At 40.8% G+C, this 21268-nt stretch overlaps 1 protein-coding gene across 1 annotated transcript in view; it reads right to left on the minus strand.

Annotated features, from left to right (window-relative positions):
• Positions 1 to 21268, minus strand: part of LOC124544780 — a 144145-nt gene that overhangs the window by 37039 nt on the left and 85838 nt on the right. Inside the window, exons 9-10 of the mRNA XM_047123460.1 lie at positions 15695 to 15808; positions 11758 to 12431 (exon numbers count right to left, since the gene is read on the minus strand). Of these exons, the coding sequence (XP_046979416.1) occupies positions 11758 to 12431; positions 15695 to 15808 (788 nt within the window). The remainder of the gene's footprint in view (positions 1 to 11757; positions 12432 to 15694; positions 15809 to 21268) is intronic.

A 21268-nucleotide genomic window follows, 5' to 3' on the forward strand; every position in this document is an offset into this window, starting at 1 on the left:
TGTAGACCCTCTATATACTCCTTCCACCTTTCTGCTTTCCCTTCTTTGCTTGGAACTGGGTTTCCATCTGAGCTCTTGATATTCATACAAGTGGTTCTCCTTTCTCCAAAGGTGTCTTTAATTTTCCTGTAGGCAGTATCTATCTTACCCCTAGTGAGATAAGCCTCTACATCCTTACATTTGTCCTCTAGCCATCCCTGCTTAGCCATTTTGCACTTCCTGTCGATCTCATTTTTGAGATGTTTGTAGTCCTTTTTGCCTGCTTCACTTACTGCATTTTTATATTTTCTCCTTTCATCAATTAAATTCAATATTTCTTCTGTTACCCAAGGATTTCTACTAGCCCTTGTCTTTTTACCTACTTGATCCTCTGCTGCCTTCACTATTTCATTCCTCAAAGCTACCCATTCTTCTTCTACTGTATTTCTTTCCCCCATTCCTGTCAATTGCTCCCTTATGCTCTCCCTGAAACTCTGTACAACCTCTGGTTCTTTCAGTTTATCCAGGTCCCATCTCCTTAAATTCCCAACTTTTTGCAATTTCTTCAGTTCTAATCTACAGTTCATAACCAATAGATTGTGGCGAGAGTCCACTTCTGCCCCTGGAAATGTCTTGCAATTTAAAACCTGGTTCCTAAATCTCTGTCTTACCATTATATAATCTTTCTGATACCTTCCAGTATCTCCAGGATTCTTCCACGTATGCAACCTTCTTTTATGATTCTTGAACCAAGTGTTAGCTATGATTAGGTTATGCTCTGTGCAAAATTCTACCAGACGGCTTCCTCTTTCATTTCTTACCCCCAATCCATCCTCACGTACTACGTTTCCTTCTCTCCCTTTTCCTACTCTCGAATTCCGGTCACCCACGACTACTAAATTTTCGTCTCCCTTCACTACCTGAATAATTTCTTTTATCTCATCATACATTTCATCAATTTCTTCATCATCTGCAGAGCTAGTTGGCATATAAACTTGTACTACTGTAGTAGGCGTAGGCTTCGTGTCTATCTTGGCCACAATAATGCGTTCACTATGCTGTTTGTAGTAGCTTACTCGCACTCCTATTTTTTTATTCATTATTAAACCTACTCCTGCATTATCCCTATTTTATTTTGTATTTATAACCCTGTATTCACCTGACCAAAAGTCTTGTTCCTCCTGCCACCGAACTTCACTAAATCGCACTATATCTAACTTTAACCTATCCATTTCCCTTTTTAAATTTTCTAACCTACCTGCCCAATTAAGGGATCTGACATTCCACGCTCCGATCCGTAGAACGCCAGTTTTCTTTCTCCTGATAATGACATCATCCTGAGTATTCCCCGCCTGGAGATCCGAATGGGGGACTATTTTACCTCCGGAATATTTTACCCAAGAGGACGCCATCATCATTTAACCAAACAGTATAGCTGCATGCCCTCGGGAAAAATTACAGCTGTAGTTTCCCCTTGCTTTCAGCTGTTCGCAGTACTAGCACAGCAAGGCTGTTTTTGTTAGTGTTACAAGGCCAGATCAGTCAATCATCAAGACTGTTGCCCCTGCAACTACTGAAAAGGCTGCTGCCCCTCTTCAGGAGCCACACGTTTGTCTGGCCTCTCAACAGATACCCCTCCATTGTGGTTGCACCTATGGTACGGCCACCTGTATCGCTGAGGCACGCAAGCCTCCCCACCAACGGCAAGGTCCATGGTTCATTGGGGGGGGGGGGGGGGGGGGGGGCTGTTTCCGTATGCAGTGAAAATGTTGCAAGTGCAGAATTTTGTGCATGAACTGACCTAACAACTATGTTCCATAAATGACGCTGGGATTCATATAGGGCAATCTGGATGGCTAAATCATCATCTGAATTGTCGAGAACGTTCTTCGAACCGATTGTGAACAACTTTGCCCTGGTGATGTGTTGCATCATCAGACATAAAAATTCCATCTTTGTTTGGAGATATGAAGTCCATGAATGGCTGCAATGGTCTCCGAGTAACTGAACATAACCAATTCCAGTCAATGGTCAGTTCAGTTGGACCAGAAGATGCAGTCCATTCTATGTAAACACAGCCCACACACTATTAAGAACCCACAACCAGTTTGCACAGTACTTTGCTGACAACTTGGGTACATGTCTTCTTGGAGTCTGTACCACACTCTAACCCTACCATCAACTAATACCACCTGAAATCGATACTTATCTCACATGGCCACAGTTTTCCAGTTGTCTAGGGGCTAACCAATATGGTCACGAGCCCTGGAGAGGCACTGCAGATGATGTTACGATGTTAGCAAAGGCACTTGCGTTTGTCATCTGCTGCACAGCCCATTAATCCAAAATTTGTCGCACTGTCGTAGCAGGTACATTCATCGTATATCCCACATTGATTTCTGTGGTTATTTCACTGTGGTGTTGCTGGTCTGTTAGCACCAACAACTCTATGCAAACGCCACTGCTCTCAGTTATTAAGTGAAGGACGGCCGTCACTGCATTGTCTGCAGTGAGAGTTAAAGCCTATAATTTGGTATTCTTGGCACATTCTTGACACTGTGGATTTCAGAATACTGAATTGTCCAACAGTTTCCGAAATGGAATGTCCCATGCACCTAGATCCAACTAGCAGTTCATTGTCATTAATTCCCGTTATGGGGCCATAATCACATCAGAAACCATTCCACATGGATCATCCAAGTATAAATGCACTGACCTTTTAGACCTTCAGTACACGATACTACTGCCATCTGTATATGTGCATATCACTATCTCGTTACTTGTCACCTCATTATTTATCCACATTATTAATTTCTGTTAGGCTGTACATAAGTCTTGACATTTTAACAACTTTCCTTAAAATATTACAGAATTTTTTGTAGTATGCGAATAATGTCAGATCTTACTTGTTCTGGCCTTTATATGAATTTGCCTTTCCATCTTACATTCATTCATATATGTCTCCCACTGTTGCACAGTTTCAATGACTATTGATGTAACAGTCAGCCAGGCGAAGAGCTGCCATACTGGTCCGCTATTTCCCTCTCCTCATTCATGCTTGGTACCTCTGTCTCACTCTAGATGCTAAGTCATCAAACACTAACATCTCCCAAACCCATGACCTTTTCCAGCATCTTTTGACACCAAACCCATGGCTTCTTACTTATTACTTTTGGCCAACCACTTCCTGGCATAATTATTTCTCTTTTGACCAACCCCATGATTTTATTCCCACTGCTTCTGAACAACCAGTTCATGGCATAATGTTTTCTTTTTTGACCAAAGTGACGACTTCTTTCCTATTACTTTTGGCCACCTACTTTCTGGCCTAATTATTTCTTCTTTAATGGTCAAAACATCCGAGAAGTCCATAAGGATGTCACAGTTACTTACACAGTACCTTCATACACCTTCCTTTGTATAATTCAGATTGATTAATGACACCTACATATTCTGTGCACAAGGCAAAGACTGCCTTTGCTCTTTCTTTCAGATCATCACCATCTACTACCAAGTACATTTCACCTGGTACTTCTCAATCCTACCTTCAACCTGCCAAAGTCGCACACTGTTCTCTATCCAACCTATGAAATATGTTGGTCCATGTTTACATCTGTCCTGCTTCGATTCCTACGTCTCTCAGAGTGTTCTCCTTAAATAGGACAAGAAAACTGTGTGCCGGACTGAGACTCGAACTCAGTATCTTTGCTTTTCATGGGCAAGTGCTCTACCAACTGAGCTACCCAAGCATAACTCACTACCCATCCTCACAGCTTCAATTCTATCAGTACCTCATCTCCTACCTTCCAATCTTCACAGAAGCTCTTCTGAGAAACTTACTGAACTAGCAGTCCTGGACGAAAGGATATTGCAGGGACATGACTTAGCCACAGCCTGGGGATGTTTCCAGAATGAGATTTTCACTCTGCAGCGGAGTGTGCGCCGATACAAAACTTCCTGGCAGATTAAGACTGTGTGTTGGACTGACACTTGAACTTGGGACCTTTGCCTTTTGCTGCAAATGCTGTACCAACTGAGCTACCCAAGTGCGACTCACGACCCATCCTCACAACTTCAATTCTGCCAGTACCTCACAAGTCGTGCTTGGATAGCTCAGGTAGTTGAGCACCTGCCCGTGAAAGACAAAGGTCCCAAGTTCAAGTCTCGGTGCGGCACACAGCCAGGAAGTTTCATATCAGCGCACACTTCACTGCAGAGTGAAAAATCTCATTCTGAGGACAAGAAAAATCATTTTATTTTATGATCAATTTTGGCAATATTTTCTGATAAGGTTTTTCCAATACTCTATGTGATTTATTTTTGTCTTCCACTATTGTTTTTCAATATTATGTAGAAAATGACAAAATACCTATCAATTACTTTATATTTATTGGCATAACACATCACATTATTTAAATTATAGGGCAAAAAGGAACATTTACATTAAATCAATTAAATTCAACTGACTAAAAGCAAAATTTCTCTATGACCATTCATCACTATAGCTGAAAAAGAATCTCACAGTGTAATAGCAGACATTTGACCATGTCCACACTTCCTGCTACTGTGGGGCTGCTATTCCACTAAATTCTGAATTTAGTGGAATAGCAACTTCCCATGCCAGTGGCTGTTTTTACACTAAACTGATGTACTGACAGATATGTGGTATAATATTCCACAACAAAACTTTCAAGTTGCGGCAATACCTTCTTTCAAAAAACTCCCAGTAATGTATGGTTGCAGATGAAGTTTTTTTCCTTTAACTTATTAAATTTAAAATGTTCAACATCAATAACTTTGCTGTTCAATAATTTCATCTCAGCTAAACATAATATCTGTCAGGTCAGCACCAAGAAAGTTCATCATCAGCGTCCTGAATCTGTGACTATAAAGATGTCAGCCCAGTTTGAAGCAGCAACCAGTGGGTTTTACTGTTTCCTTTGCCTCTGTCTGAAGTATTTCTCACTTCACATTTTTTCAAAAGCTTGCACAACAAATCCAACTAAAGCCAACGTGTTTTGTAGAGATCTTTAATGTGGTGCATCAATTACACTGCGTACTTTTGTAGTATGTGGGTGCAAGTACAAAAATTCCAGAGTACTGGCACTTGCAATGTAATGGTACTTGCTGAGTTTGCTTCCATAAGAAAATCACAGCACAGTACACATCACATCACAAAAAAGTGTTTCTTGTGCTACAATATAACAATGAGATTGCATATTTCAATACCTATTCAACTTTTTTTTTTTTTTTTTTACTATTTTGTGAATGAAGTTCATGGTGAGACAGTTATCTGGGTAGGAGTTTGGATTAAATGTAATGATTTAGTGATGAGGTAGGGATTCAAGAACATGCTATTATACTCATTTTGTGGCAAGATTTAAATTCTTCCATCTACCATATATGACACAAACGGCCTTTGCATGACATCACTTATGCTGTGCTGTGGTAGAAACAAACTGAACAGGCACTAAAGTGGCCATTTTCACACTACATCAATGGTCTGCATTCTACTGTCAAGTGCATGGCAGAGGGTACTTCCTATTTTACTAGATTGGTGTATTTGGTGGTTTTTGTACTTAAACATATCCTACTAAACCATGTAGCTTAATCCACAGCATTGAAGACCTCCCTAGAACACATTTTTAATACAATATGTTGTGCCAAAGTGTCATGAAATATGACTGCTGTGAATAAAATTGTTTCTGAAATGAAGTTTGTTGGAAATGAGGTACTTGTATCTGGTACCACATCTAGAGCATCAGTTCTTCATGCAGGAAATGACAGTTTTAAGGTTATATCAAACCTCAGCCTTGACAAAAGAATTCAATATCTAGTACTAACATTAAATAACTATTAGTTACCAATATTAATAAACTGCTACCCTCAAATTCATAGCACTATTGGACCCTTGGCGATCTTTGTTTTAAGGCCATTAGGCTGTGGTCCAAGGCATATTTCTGTGCCTAACATTTCATCTCCTAATGCTGGAGACAACATTAGAGACTATAAACAACTCATACAGGGGTTTGCAACTTAAGCAAGCTCAACAAGCCGAACTGTTAATAAGTATCCATGCAAGTTTTGGGACATGACATTTGGCTGCTGCTTGAGATCGCACAGCTGCATTGATGTGCCATAGATTTTGCAGTGAGGAAAAGATGCTGCCATTTGCTTCATTTAGCACTAAGGACGACAGCTGGTCTTAATTTCAAGCCTCATTTTTTGTGTTAAAGTTGTTTTTTGTGCTTTTAAATTCCTGTTGTGTCACTGTGTATCCCAGTAAAGTAATGTGTAGCTGCTGAAAATAGCATACTATTGGGGAAACAAATTTGGTGGTTTTCTGGTCCCTGTGACTGATCAGCAACTTTAGATTTACCCATATTTCCCAGATGACAATTTCTTGGGTACCTTATGTCAGGTGTTAAGCTTCTCTTTGTAGTTCCTATGTACACTTTAGCTCATGTCTATAAAACAAAGGTCACCAGGGACTGTGGAAGCCCGCTTTATATCGCATTTTGCAAGAGACTGGGGAAAATGTCAAATTTCACGGCATTTTTTAATAACATGCGAATTTCACCACGTACAATTAAAAACTGCAGATTTAATAGTACTTTACAGATATCTTATGCTTGTAAAATTTGTCTGTCCTCGCCTATCAATAACTTAGAAGAACTGTTCCTTACAACAAACCACGACTCACTACTACAGTACAGCAAGGGCATTTCCTGTCTGATCAAAGATAAAGGCACAGGCATTTCTGGTCTGGTCAAAGATAAAGGCACATACGAAATCCACATCACATACCTGTTATATGCGCATATGAAACATAACCTAATGTCTGTTTGATTGATTGATGTGTGTGTGTGTGTGTGTGTGTGTGTGTGTGTGTGTGTGTGTGTGTGTGTGAGTGAGAGAGAGAGAGAGAGAGAGAGAGAGAGAGAGAGAGAGAGACAGAGAGAGAGAGCTCTTTTTACCATCGCTGTGGGCGCAGCTTGTGTAGTACGCATTTCTGCCAGCAAGTGTTTATAGTGCAACTCGTTGCCAGTTCAGTGCCCCCGGGGTTGTCGACCTGGCTTGTTCTGTTCATCTGCAGTGACTGTTTTTGCTAGCATTGTTCTGTTCTTGTTTTGTTTTTTTATGGTGACAAGTTTAACTAAACAATGTGCAGCTACGAAGTTTTGTTTTCTACTTGGTAAAAATACTGCTGAAATTGTTTTGATGTTGAAAACAGCTTACCGACACTGATTCATATTTTCTGTCAAAGGTCATTACTGGTCATGAGTCAAGGTGCTACAGTTATGACCCGGAAACAAATTAACAGTCAAGCCAATGGGAGACGTCGTCATCATTCTGTCCAAAAAAAATGTTGTCAAGTCAAATCAAACATCAAAACAATGCTGATTTGCTTTTTTGACGTTTGTTCCTCCAGATCAAACCTTTTATTTGGAAGTTTTAAGAAAACTGCGCAACAGTGTTACAAAAAAGACTCAATTTGTGGCAGACACGAGACTGATTCTTCCGCCCTGACGGTATCTAACTTTAACCTATCCATTTCGCTTTTTAAATTTTCTAACCTACCTGCTCGATTAAGGGATCTGACATTTCACGCTCCGATCTGTTACAGCTGTAGTTTCCCCTTGCTTTGCACCCCTTCGCAGTACCAGCACAACAAGGTCATTTTGGTTGATGTTACAAGGCCAGATCAGTCAATCATCCAGACTGTTGCCCTTGCAACTACTGAAAAGGCTGCTGTCCCTCTTCAGGAACCACAAATTTGTCTGGCATTTCAATTGATACCCCTCTGTTGTGGTTGCACCTACGGTACGGCTATCTGTATCACTGAGACGCAGAAGGCTCCCCACAAACAAGGTCAATTGTTCATGGGGGCGAGGCTGATTGTAGTACTGAATAACAGAATAAGAATCGTGTCTCGATACTACAGAGCCTTCAAATTATCCTTGTAACAAATGCAAGTGTTCCAACATTTATGCATGAAGCTACTCCAAAACATGACTGACCCATTTCCCTGTAGAACTCCTTGGACTTCTTATCTCAGATGCGCATTGATACCTGGTCATCTTACCACACTGTTATGACACTCATCAGATGTCAGGCAAATCCTGTAATCATTGGTGAAGAGAACCTGATTCCCTTAATCCAGACACCATTCCAGATGCTCCCTTGTCCACCTTCAGACAGAGTGTTGCTGGCAGCTTTCTACTGTTGTTTGTAATTGATGCCTAAAGGTCCAACCTGATCATATGGATAATGTTTGTGTTCGATCTAGGCTGACGGCCCTCTCAGTTGCCTCCAAAAAGGCAGCACACTGTTTTGTTGCATTATTTGAGGGTACCTACTAGCCATAATTTGTGTGTAGCTGTCATCAGCTGGCACTGGCCAAAGGTGGCCACAAGGAAGTAGATCATCAAAAAAATGTGTGTGAAATCTTATGGGACTTAACTGCTAAGGTCATCAGTCCCTAAGCTTACACACTACTTAACCTAAATTATCCTAAGGACAAACACACACACCCATGCCCGAGGGAGGACTCGAACCTCCGCCAGGACCAGCCGCACAGTCCGTGACTGCAGCGCCTTAGACCTCTCGGCTAACCCCGCGTGGCGAAGTATATCATCAATGGTTTTCATCCCATGATAGCAAATGAATGGTTTGTGGGGCCATTTGCACAATAAGGTACCTTGCAAAAATTAGTACCTGAATATGGCACCACAACTAAAGACAGTCACTGCCAAACATAGCAACAAATTGAACACATCGGTGCAGACACCGATGTGCTGCCAGAGCTGGAAAGTTATTTTTTCCAAGTTTACACTATATGTAATCAGCGACTAATTGTACTCATCACTTATGACAGCATCACCGTAGTACAAATCCTGCTGCACACAAATCAGCTATTCTGAAGTTTGTATCAGTTAAGAACTGAACTCTGATATGAAACTGTCATTCTGTAATGAAGTGCTAAAAGTTGGACATGTGAGTGATAGTACCAATTTCATGTCGTGTGAAAACTACTTCCAAACTTCCAGGTTCGCAGGAGAGCTTCTGTAGAGTTTGGAAGGTAGGAGACGAGGTACTGACAGAAGTAAAGCTGTGAGGACGGGGCATGAGTTGTGCCTGGGCAGCTCAGATGGAAGAGCACTTGCCCGTGAAAGGCAAAGGTCTCGAGTTCGAGTCTCGGTCCGGCACACAGTTTTAATCTGCCAGGAAGTTTCATATCAGCGCACACTCCGCTGCAGAGTGAAAATCTCATTCTTCTACTTCCAAAGTTAAGTCTTTATCATGTTTGAGTTTTAATAAATTATTAAAATTTGTGTGCATGATTTATCCATTCGACCTCGTCCTGAACTAGACTGCCTAAATTTGCCACAGTGGGGACAAAGATGACCCTTTATTTTCGTCTGTCTGTTTTTTCAGTGAATAGTCTTCCAGAACTCCCTTGTGGCTCCTCAGAAACTGCAAGTTATGGTGACACTCACTCACACCTTTGTCTATAATGTGTCAGATAGTATAACGTAAATGGATAGATAAAATATCTACTCACCAAGTGGCTGCAGGGAAACACACACACACACACACACACACATACACACACACACACACACACACACAAAAGGATTTAACTATTACAAGCTTTCGGTACCAGTAGCTCCTCCTCGTCGCAGAAAATTTGAAGGGGAAGGAAGAAGGGTGAAGGAGAAGGACTGGAGAGGTTTATGAAAAAGGTTACAGTTCAGAAAAGTCACCCAGAACACCGGCTCATGGGAGACTTACAGGATGGGATGAGAAGGAAAGACTGATTGTTGGGGACTGCACTGGATGAGATTTGAAAACCTAAGAGCTTAAAGATGGAAGACAGGATAATACGCAAGACAGAGATTACTACTAATACATCATGCACGGGTTAATAAGAGTGAAAAGCTAAGTGCATTGTACGTAACAGAGGTGGAAGGGGGATGGCGAAAAATAGGCAGGTCAGAAAATGAAAGATGTAGAAAACTAAAATGGAGTGAAGAAAGGAGTAGTTACTGTACAGAAATGCTGCGATGGAAGGAGTTAATATAAATTAAGGCCAGGTAGGTGGTGAGAATCAAAAACACGTTGCAGTGCTAGTTCCCATCTGCAGAGTTCTGAGAAACTGGAGTTTGGGGGAAGAATCCAGATGGTGCATGTGGTGAAACAGGCGCCCAGATCATGAGTGTTATGTTATACAGCATACTCTGCAATAGGATATTGAGTGTTGCTTGTATACACACTCTGCCTACACCCATTCATCCTGGCTGATAACTGGGTAGTAATGCCGATATAAAAGGCTGAACAGCGTTTACATAACTGCTGGTATGTGACATGTCGTTTCACAGGTGGCTCACCCTTTGATAGTATGTGTTTTACCAGTTACAGGGCTGGAATAGATGGTGATAGGAGGGCTGATAGGGCAAGTCTTCCAGTGGGGACAATCACAGGGGTAGGAGCCAGAGGGTGGGGAGATGAGTGCAGGGGCACAGAGTCTGACAAGGATACTGCAGAGATTGGGAGGATGATGAAAAACTATTCTAGTTGTGGTGAGCAAAATTTCAGACAGAATTGATCTCATTTCAGACAGAATGGACCTCATTTCAGGGCACGATTGCACGCAACTAGAAGCCCACTTCAAAGTTTACAACATTGAAGGTATGGCATGCATACCTTACTTCCTGCCTTATGGTAGGAGCCAATATGTACAGACTCTGTCTTAAGTTATACCAGCACAGTGTCGATGGAGACAGATTGTTCTGATGCCATCAATGTCTTGCCGGTCCAGCTGTCAGAGTCAATGTCTGATGATGTGCTGCCACAGACCAGGCAGCACTATGTCCCTAGAGTTCCACCTGCAGTCAACCCGACCACAGCAACTGTGTCATTGGATGCAGGCGTGCACCCCATGGCCAGTTTTTCAGCCAGTGTTTCCAGTCACTTGCAAGGTGGATATCAAGTGTCATTACATTCCTTGTCTTCTCACCTATGACCACACTCAGGCCTCCCCTTCCACTGCAGTCACATGACACAGCACTACACAAGGATGGAACATATGGGGTGGTGGGTGGGGCAGGAATATAGCGTCTTTCACTGACTGGGGTATCCTTTAAAAATTGGTACCTCAAGATAGCGCAACCAGTAAAGTCAGTCCCTGCCAAACACACTAACTAACTGAACAACTGTAATCATCACTTATGATGACAGTATAGTTGTGGTACAGCTCTGGCTGTGTGCCAATTGCACAATTATTCTGAACATTGTATCAGTTAAGGAACTGAACAACCATTTTGTATGGAAGTGTCAGTGACAGCACTAAAGCCACATGAGAGCTCTACTTGTTTTCAAAATTAAGTATTTACCATGTTCGAATTTCAATAAATTACTAAAATTTGTGTGTGTTTTAGCATCCACTCAACCTCCTCCTGAACGAGACTAGATGTTTCAGTGATCTCTCCGTGGCATACGCCAATTAAGGGGCCTTTTTTTGAGATGCGACAATGTGGGTATGTTAGGAGCGTCTGATGTCCCTTCAGGACATGACACATACTGTCCACATGCCATGCTGTCCACTGATTGTCAGAGACAATGAAATGCATTGTGAGTGCAGGTTTCTTTTTACATCCATTACACAGGTCGCTGAATGTAGTAATTTTCTGAATAATTATTTTTTTAAATAAGAGACACACATTAAAGTCCTAAGGATAGCACAAAATTTTATTCTTGTTTAAGTTTATAACATACCTGACTGAAATTTCCACTGGCGAAGATATCAGAGATCCGACTATTTTCTTCTTCGGAGGAGTGTCTTCCACTTGGTCTATGATGAACAGGGACACCACTTACTTTATTCTGATCCTGAATGATCAGGGCTTTCACTGCCTCTGAACCTGAAGTTCCAGACCTCAGCTGAAGCAGTCCTGGAAATACTTGATTTATCCTTTCACTTCCCAAACCGGAATCTGGTACACCCAAGACATGACACTCAGTTCCTCCTTGGTTATTAACTGCACTATTAATTGTTAGGCTGCTTTTCTCAAGGTTCCCAGTATCAGATGGAAGTTCTGCATGCAGTGTTTTCTTGCTGACACAGTAATTTCTAAAGTTTTCAGAATCTTCAGTCCACAAGTTATTTAATGATTTCACTGGATTTGAAGTCCTCTTATTTGGCTGTGCGAGAGGTGTGTCAGTAAGGCTTTCCGGTGAACACATTCCATTTTGAAAATAACTAATGGGATTTTCTTTCTGCTGGCTTTTCTTCTTCAGTGTGGAGAGTAGGAGAGCATGTTTCCATGTACTGCCACCACATTTACGTTCAAAGCATATCGGCTTCAGCAAGTTTGTGTCTAAGGCCACAGGAGTATATGATTCTGTTACGTCTGTCATATCTTCTTCATTAACTGCATCCGTCCTGGAGGCTGTATCATCCACAAGAAGAAAACATGAAGTTAAATTAACTTTTACTGCCTCAGTTAACAACAAAGAAGGAACAAAAGCAGTTAATCTGTGCCAATATCTCAGCAATTTCCATCACACAGTTCAGGCACTGAGTCATTGACAAGCATATAAACAAGACAGAATATTGCTAGCTTTTGGATGAATCTTTCATCAGAGCTATAGATTACACACAAACCTGTACAGTTACATTGTTTTTGCTTTCTATTCTTTGAGTAAGTTTTATCAGATTCAAAAATGCATTTTATTTTTAAGGCAAATATTGAGGGCGATATACACAATGCTTCAACAACCAAACCAGCTAAAGAAAAACAATACCATAAATATTATTACACTAAACATGGTCATACGAATTACATCAATGCATCTACATATACAGGGTAGGAAAAATAAAAGTAGCCAGATGAATGGATACCATTTGTGGAAGCATTGACAGAGGAGGTACAGACCTACGTTTACTTTCAACAGGATGGAGCAAGGAGCAACTGCCCATACAGCCAGCCAAACCACATTACACAATCTTCATGCCTGACATAAGATGTTAGCAGAGGTCAGACAGTTGCAGCTTTAGCTGGCCACTTGGTCACATGATCTGTTAGTGCATGATTACTTTGCATGGGGAGCCCTCAAGTTTAAGGTGTATCGCAATAACTCTCGAAGTCTTCAAGGCTGCATCAGAACATTTCGGATCAGATCACAACAATTCTAGCAGTCTGGCTTCGATCTGCCTTCAGCATCTTGCTGACCAGGGCCTAAATGTGCCAAGAGATGAATAGTGGTCACTTTCAACATCTGTTATAGTCAGGTTAGTACTGCGTTTCCTTTCCTCTGTTGTGTTTCTTTATATACTGGAACTCTGTTCTCTGAGCTACTTTTACTTGTTCCACCTTGTATGTGGGTGCCACTCAGCCCACACACTATGTGAATAAGTGACCAACTGTCATTATCACTTATGATGACAGTATCGTTGTACAGCTTAGGCTACACGCGAATTCTTAAAATTATATCAGTTAAGGAACTGAACTACCATTTCCATGCAAGCTCTGATTTTATTACAATGATCCTTTCTCCTTATGTACATTGGCATTAATAAGATATTTGCACATTAGGAAAGAAAGTTGGTAATTAAAATTTCACAAGATCATGCCGCAATGAAAAACTCCTTTGTTTTAATGATTTCCGTATCAAATTCTGTATTATGACCATGACATGTTCTCTCCATTTCTCGATAATGCAAAACATTCTGACCTTCTTTGAACTCTCTCAATGTACTCTGTTAATCCTCTCTGATAAGGACCCAAATCATGTAGCAGTACTCCAAAAGAGGATGGACAAGAGTAACGTAGGCAATCTCTATAGTAGCGGGTGGTTATAATTAACCTTTCCCTATGTCTCATGTCATAACACGGAAACTAAATTACCATACAAGAAACAAACTTGGTAGCATTAACGTAAAGGGCATGGGAAGGAGAAATAACGCAGAAACAATTCAACTGAAACACTTTGGAACATTATACCATTACATACCGGTACCATTACTGCTACAGAAGGGGATCAATATGGTGCCAGAAGAGTCTGAAAGCACAGGATTGTATTCTGCAGCGCAGAATGAAGCGTGTCTGTAGGTATGCTGGCTACCTCTCTCGATATGCTGTGCTTCAGATCAGCACATGTGTGAATGTTCCCCTGGTAAACCCTGTCCTCCAAGTAGCCCCCCAACTACAAAACACAGGAAGCGAGATCAAGTGATAGTGCTAGCCAAGCATTTGGAAACAATGCCTGATAAACCAAATGTTTCCAAACGTGTTTCAGAGAAGCAGGTCAACTTCCGAGCGATGTACAGTGGGGCCCCATCTTGGATGAAAACTGTTGAGTTCAGTGCATCTCTCCTGTAGGGCGTGTGTAACACGCTGGTGAAGCAAATCACAGTAATGCTGACCAGTCACACTGCATGTCTTTGGTCCTTGAGTGCCAACCCGTTTAAAAAAGAATGGGCCAATGATGACTGTACCCATGAAGCCACACCATATGGTAACACGTTCATCATACAGAAGAGATTCATGCACAGTGACTGGAGGCAAATATCCCCACACTCAGCAATTCTGTGTGTTCTCCTCACCTGTCAGAGAAAAATGAGCTTCGTATGTCCAGGGCCAGTCCTCGTCAACTTCAATCCTTGCGAGAAAGAGGAGAACAAAGTCAATATATCATTGTGCATCTTGTGATGCAAGCTGCTGTACGATATGGACCTTATACGGATACCATTTGAGAATGGATCAAAGCACCTTCTGAACAATGGACCACGGGATGTTTAACTGTCGTGACACAGCAGACGCACTGCCTGACAATCGAGAATTGCGTGCAGCATTGTCTGCCATAGCAACAACGATTTCATGAACCACCTGTGGTGCAACCAGTCATCGTCCTCTTCCTGGAGCGACACACAGTTCAACCAGTTGATTCGAACTTCTTCCTCATGCTCTGTACAGCAGGTGCAGAAAGGGGACCCTTCCGTCATCCTTTCAGCCGGTGATATTCTCGAAATGCAGCTGCAGCTGTACCGTTTTGATAATGGAGCCTTAACAATAACGCCCTGCTGCCTTTTGTCCAAGCTCATGCTGACGCATCAACAAATGCAATGGGAATCGTCAGATCGTGAGACTACGAATCATGATGACTGATCATGGCACCTGGTGGCCATAGTTGGAACTGGATGTCGGCACTGTGACGCATGGAAATCATGCACCGCCATACTCTGGACACTAATGTAGCAACTCTTACGGTAATTAGTTTCTGTGTTAAAAATGGAAAGTTTAATTATAGCTACCCAGTACATCTGTAGCATCTTCCAAATGTTCTGCCAATAAAACGCAGTCTTTGGTTTGCTTTACCCACAGCATTTTCTACTATGTGTTCTTTCCTATTTAAGTTATTCGTAATTGTAATTCGTACGTATTTAGTTGAATATGAGGCCTTTAGATTTGATTGCTTTATCATGTAACTGAAGTTTAACGGATTCCTTTTAGCACTTACGTGGATGACCTCACGCTTTTCATTATTTAGTGTCAATTGCAAGTTTTTACACCATACAGATACACGTGAATTAGGGTCAGGAAAATTACAACCAATGCCTGTTCTGCATATCAGTGAAAAAATGTCGAAGTTTGATTGACACAAAATTAAATAAAAATTATTATAAAAAAAAAGTAGAAAAATGTGCTGTTACCATTCTGTGATTCTGTTTCATGATTTTTCATTGGAGGTGTACACGTGAGTTCAGCGATTCTCAAGTTTCTGAGCATCTCTGGTGGTGTACTCTCGCACAGCTTATTGATGAGTGCTGGAAACACAGTGCTAGCATAAATACAAATGATACCACCACAGGAAACAGATCCATCGTGTTTCACAATAAAATTCTGTGATCATTTCGCGAATATATTTTTATTTAGTTTTGCCAGTTTCGACAAATTAATTTATCATATTCAGGAGCTTGATACTGGATTAGGAAATGTCATGAACTTCTTCATAGCAGCATAATGCCGTGACATGTCCAGAAACGCACATATTGCATGTGATTAATAATTTACAGTAACTGTATCACAGCATTTCTGTAACTGTATCTATACACAGACGTGATTTAGTTACTCCAAATTCTCGACCTGTGTTTACAACAATCACATACAAAATATACATTTTTTGACATATGACGGCATTATGGTTCGGCGAAGAAGAAATTAACAGATGTTAAACCAAATACTAAGATTCTGAAGATGACAAATTAAATTTATCAAAACTCGCAAAGTCAAATAAAAACATATTTGCAATTAATGACAGAATTTTATTCTGAAACATGAACTACAGCAGTCAAAAATTACAGCCATGAATAAAATAATAAATCCTCTTATATAAATAATGTAAAAACAATATATTTAAATTTGTGATAAAGCAATAGTAAACCTGCATTAGATCTACTGGTCGTGTACCTAGGTCTTATAATAAAACATTCTGGAGAAGATATACTAAAATCAAGTTTGCATTTTGTTCCATTCTGCTACTTAAACACTGAAACACCTTACGAGATGTTGAAAATACAGAAGCTGATGAAAGCCACAACTGACAATCTCCTCACATCTACTATGATCACTCTACAAGTTTCAAAAAAGATAGGGACTGCTCAAGCAATTCTGCAAGTGTAAAAAGACGCATATACAACTGCTGACAATAAAGTTTGGTGAACGAAGTAAGAACCGTGGATCGGGCAACACTGGCGACTCACAACGCTGCACCTGCATAGTGGCCGGTGTTGACAACCTGCCTCCACCGTAGTCCAATTGAGCATTGTGTGTGTTCTGTGTTAGACCTGTCGGACGAAGTTCTTGTTTAGTGCGTTGGTTATGAACTGAGAACAGGACAATGAACGAAAAAGGGTCAATTTAAAGTTTTGTTTTAAGCTTGGCAAGACATTGAAAGAAATGCATCATGCATGCAATGCTGGTACGTGTTTATGGGGATCAAGCACTGCCCATGAAGTCCATGTACGAGTGGTTTGCCTGTTTTCAAGGAGGCCAAGAAAGTGTTTCTGGCAATCCCCCTAGCGGACGACGGGCAACCACTGTCAGTGACGAAAATATTGAGAAAGTGAGGACATTAATCATGAATGACCACCGATTACATGTGCGCATGACAGTGGATGAACTGCATATGAAATGTGAAGCCACGCAACAAATCCTTACCCAGGAGTTACAGAAGAGAAAGCCTTTGTTGTCTTGTGCAACATCACTTGACTGACGATCAGAAGCAGGCACATTTAGAGGCTTCATAGGATTTTGTCGAAAGAGTGGATGTGACACACAATTTCTTGAACCGTATTGTCACTGAGGATGAAACCTGGTGTCTCCGGTACAGCCTGTAACGAAATGGCAAAGCATGGAATGGCGCTCTCTGACATCACCTCACCAGAAAAAGGTCAGAGACAAAAAAAATCACGCATCAAAATGATACTTATGACCTTCAATAGTCAAGGCATTATCCACAAAGAATTTCTACCTGAAGGAAAGACGTTGAATGCTACACAGTACGTTGAAATTTTGACATATTTCATGCAACGTCTAAGCAGGGTATGACCAGTATGCACAGCAAGGTTCACAGTTTTTTGTTTACGACAATGCTGGCCCACACACAACCAATACTCTCAAAAAGTTCCTGGTAAAAAAGGGAGTGGTGCAACTTGAACATCCACCATACTCGGTGGATCTAAATCTTCCAGACTTCTTCCTATTTCCTCAGATCAAACCCACTTTGAAAGGAAAGAGATTTGACGATATTCCTGACATCCAATGAAACGTGATGCGGATTTTCAACACCATCCTAAAGCAAGACTTCATGCAAAGTTTCCACAACATGTATCGCAGAGCTCAGCGATGCACAGCTATGGAAGATGATTATTTCGTAGGACAGTAAGATAACTTTAGTTCATCTACGTTAATTTTACAGGACTATTCACCAAACTTTATTGTCAGAGGATGTATACTTCTGTAACAGGCAGCATTTAGTTCATTTTTTTATACATGTTGTGTGAGTCTGAGAAGTGTTTTTTAATTTTTTTACGTGTTTACATACTTAGCTAGACACAAAATCTTGGGAACTGACTCTTGTGTGCTGTATCACAGCACCATACACTCAGACTGCTTTGGTTAATAGTTACTTCATGATGTTATACAGGTTTACATAGTAAAATCCATAGGGACTGGGTTCATTGTGTCCATAAACAAGGTGGAATGGCCACTGCCAGAAGCAGGTAGAAGTTGCGTTTACCACAGGTGACAAGCTTCAGGCTGCTGCCACTGAACCTATTAACAAGTTCATTTTAGTGCACAACAAGAGAGAATGTAGTTGCGCAGACTTTTGAAACTTGTTACCCCTAACTTGCTTCTGAATGTTGCATGTAACTGAACAGGAGTATATACATCTGTGCATGAAACTGCATACCACGATACACAAATGCTGCCGAACAGAAGGCTAAGCATTTACTTTCATATGTGGGCTTTCAAAAAGTGAAGTCATTTGTGGGTGCGCACTGCGCACTTACCTTGGCATGCTGACTACATGTAATTTCGTGAAGGACGTGGCAACTTGATGCAAACGACACTATTATTTTAGCTGAACAATATACACTGAAGTCATGTTTTTTTGATATTAGAAATAAAGATTATCTGAACAGTAACAAATGTGATACAGCATTAAACGAAATATGTTGTATGCTAAAAGAATGGAGGCCACAGGCAACAGTGGAGGAAATAAAAAAGAAAGTGCAAACTCTGCATTCACAATATTTCTGAAAAAAGACATGTCATTAAGATCTCAAAGAGAAGTGGTGATGATAGTGAGAATGTTTAAGTACCAAATGTACAGTTTTTTGGCAGATTTTGATTCGCAAGTAGCGAATGAAGGAAGGAGGATTAAGAGTTGAACATCCCATCAACAGGGTGGTCATCAGAGACTGAGTACAAGCTTGGCTTACCAAAGGATGAGGGAAGGAAATTGGTCGCGCCCTTTTACAGGACCCATCACAGAATTTACCTGGAGCAATTTATGGAAATCATAGGCCCACCATTTATAACAATTTTTATCGCTCCTGACAAATTTCCTATGTTCACCATGTTAATTCGCACCCATTTTTATGTTAACATACCAGTAACTATCCCACAATTTAAGTTTTATAACTAATGTTCGTGGGGGGCGGGGAGGGGTGGGGGTGGGGGTGGGGGGGGGGGTGGGGACCCTTGTGTGATTGACATAAAATGATGTAGGTACTGCATTTGCCTTCAAAAGGTGTTTACATACATTACATGGTTAACTCTGTTGATACCAGGGCGCTCTACTCAGCAAATATTAAGTCAGAACAAATTGTGATTTGTATCCTGCCACTGCCAACCACAACTCGGCATAGTGGCTGATGTAAATATTACACTAGAAGCTGGAGGAATGTGCAACTTCTGAGGAACATTCATTTGTTTCTAGTTGATACCAACTTTATCTGTCAGTACTGTGTGCTACAATAAGTAGTACCCTTATTTTATTGAAGCTGCATCGTTTTGGCATTAATTTCACCCTGTGATAATCATCACATACAGAGGATATCCATTTCTCAGTATCTGTAACTTGCTAATATACGGTAGTTTCCTTTATGGTTCGCATACACATTGTACAGTGCGTCATTTGCTAGCTAAGATTGACAACGTTGGCAACACTGACAAGCCTGATCCTACAACCGAACTGAGTTGATTTCAATCGACACAGCTACTCTTGACAACTACCGTGCGAAGAGATGGTGTTTGTTACTTTGTTTGTGTGTAACGTGTAGCATATTCGTAGCCTTGGGTGAAGTGATCGAAGTCTGTGGTTACTTGTTTCTTCCACGTTGTTGTTTTCTGTTGCAGTTTAAGATGGAAAAAGCCAGTACTGCTAAAAGAGACAGTAAAACCCTTTCTATGGAAGAAAAGGTACAAATTCTAGGAAGAGTTGAAGCTCACTGTGGAACACATGTTGCATTAGCACAGAGTTTAGGAATACCTGTACCTATGTGGAACGCCATCGTGAAAAACACTTATTTTGGAAAGTGCGAGTGGGGCGGAGAGGGGGAGGAGGGGGTGCCAGCTATTCAAAATACGCAGAGCTGGAGAAAATTACGAAGAACTGGTTTCAGGCAGCAAGTGCATCGAACATTCCAATGAACGGTGTGATGTTGCGCGAAAAGGCGCTGAAAGTTGCCAATGTACTTGGGATCAAGGACTTAACAGCATGTAATGGGTGGATAGATAGATTTAAGAAGAGGTACAATGTAGTTTACAAAACAGTATGTGGTGAAGAAAACAGTGTGGACATAAAATCTGTTATGGAATGGCAGAGTGACAGGTTACATGAACTTTTGAAACAATACAAACCGAAAGATATCTTCAATATTGACGATTGAGAAGCAATTACATTGCCTTGATGCAAGAATGGGTACTCACAACAGAAAAATTTTCCCATTAGTGGATTGTTGCCCTATGCATCACAGAAATATAAGTCTGCATAATGTGCAATTAGAGTTTCTGCCAGCAAACTGCGCAAGCAAATTACAGCCTTTAGATTTGGGCATTACCCATGCCTTCAAAACACGCTATAGGAAGGCAATTGTGCAGAAGGCATTAACTCTGATGGAAGTTGGGAAAAGATCCAGTCTTCTTTTAAAGTGTCAATTTTAGATGCTCTGCATTATAGTGCAAAAGCATGGACAGAAATTACAGCAGCCATCATCTCCAATTGCAACCAAAAAGCAGGATTCATTGAAGCTAACAGAAATGTATCTGACACACCAAGAGTGAGTGTTAATGACAACGGTGAAAAACTGCTTGCTTCATGACTTCTGACACATTGATGACGATGTTGTCACTGTGGAAAGTGTTTCTGTTGATGACGTGATTGACTTTCAAACAGAAGAAAACACAGAAAGTGACAGTGACAGTGATGAGGACAACGAAGTTCCCTTATTCGCAGTTGTTAATGCAGCAGTGGGAACAACTAAAGATATGTATTTCAGCTGCAGATGTTGATGACAAAGTTTTCCATTGTGTTTATGAACTCTGAAACCACACAGAAAAAATTCATCAGAAAAAATTAAAACAACCCTCAATTTTGGATTTTTTTTGCTAAAAAGTAGTAACTACTGTACCCATTTGCTCACATCGCATTTATAGACCAACTAAATTGAAGGTCAGTATAATAAATATAAATGGTATATTAATGTTTTGTAAATGTG

The sequence above is a fragment of the Schistocerca americana genome, chromosome 8 (assembly GCF_021461395.2).
Source record: "Schistocerca americana isolate TAMUIC-IGC-003095 chromosome 8, iqSchAmer2.1, whole genome shotgun sequence".
NCBI lineage: Eukaryota > Metazoa > Arthropoda > Insecta > Orthoptera > Acrididae > Schistocerca > Schistocerca americana.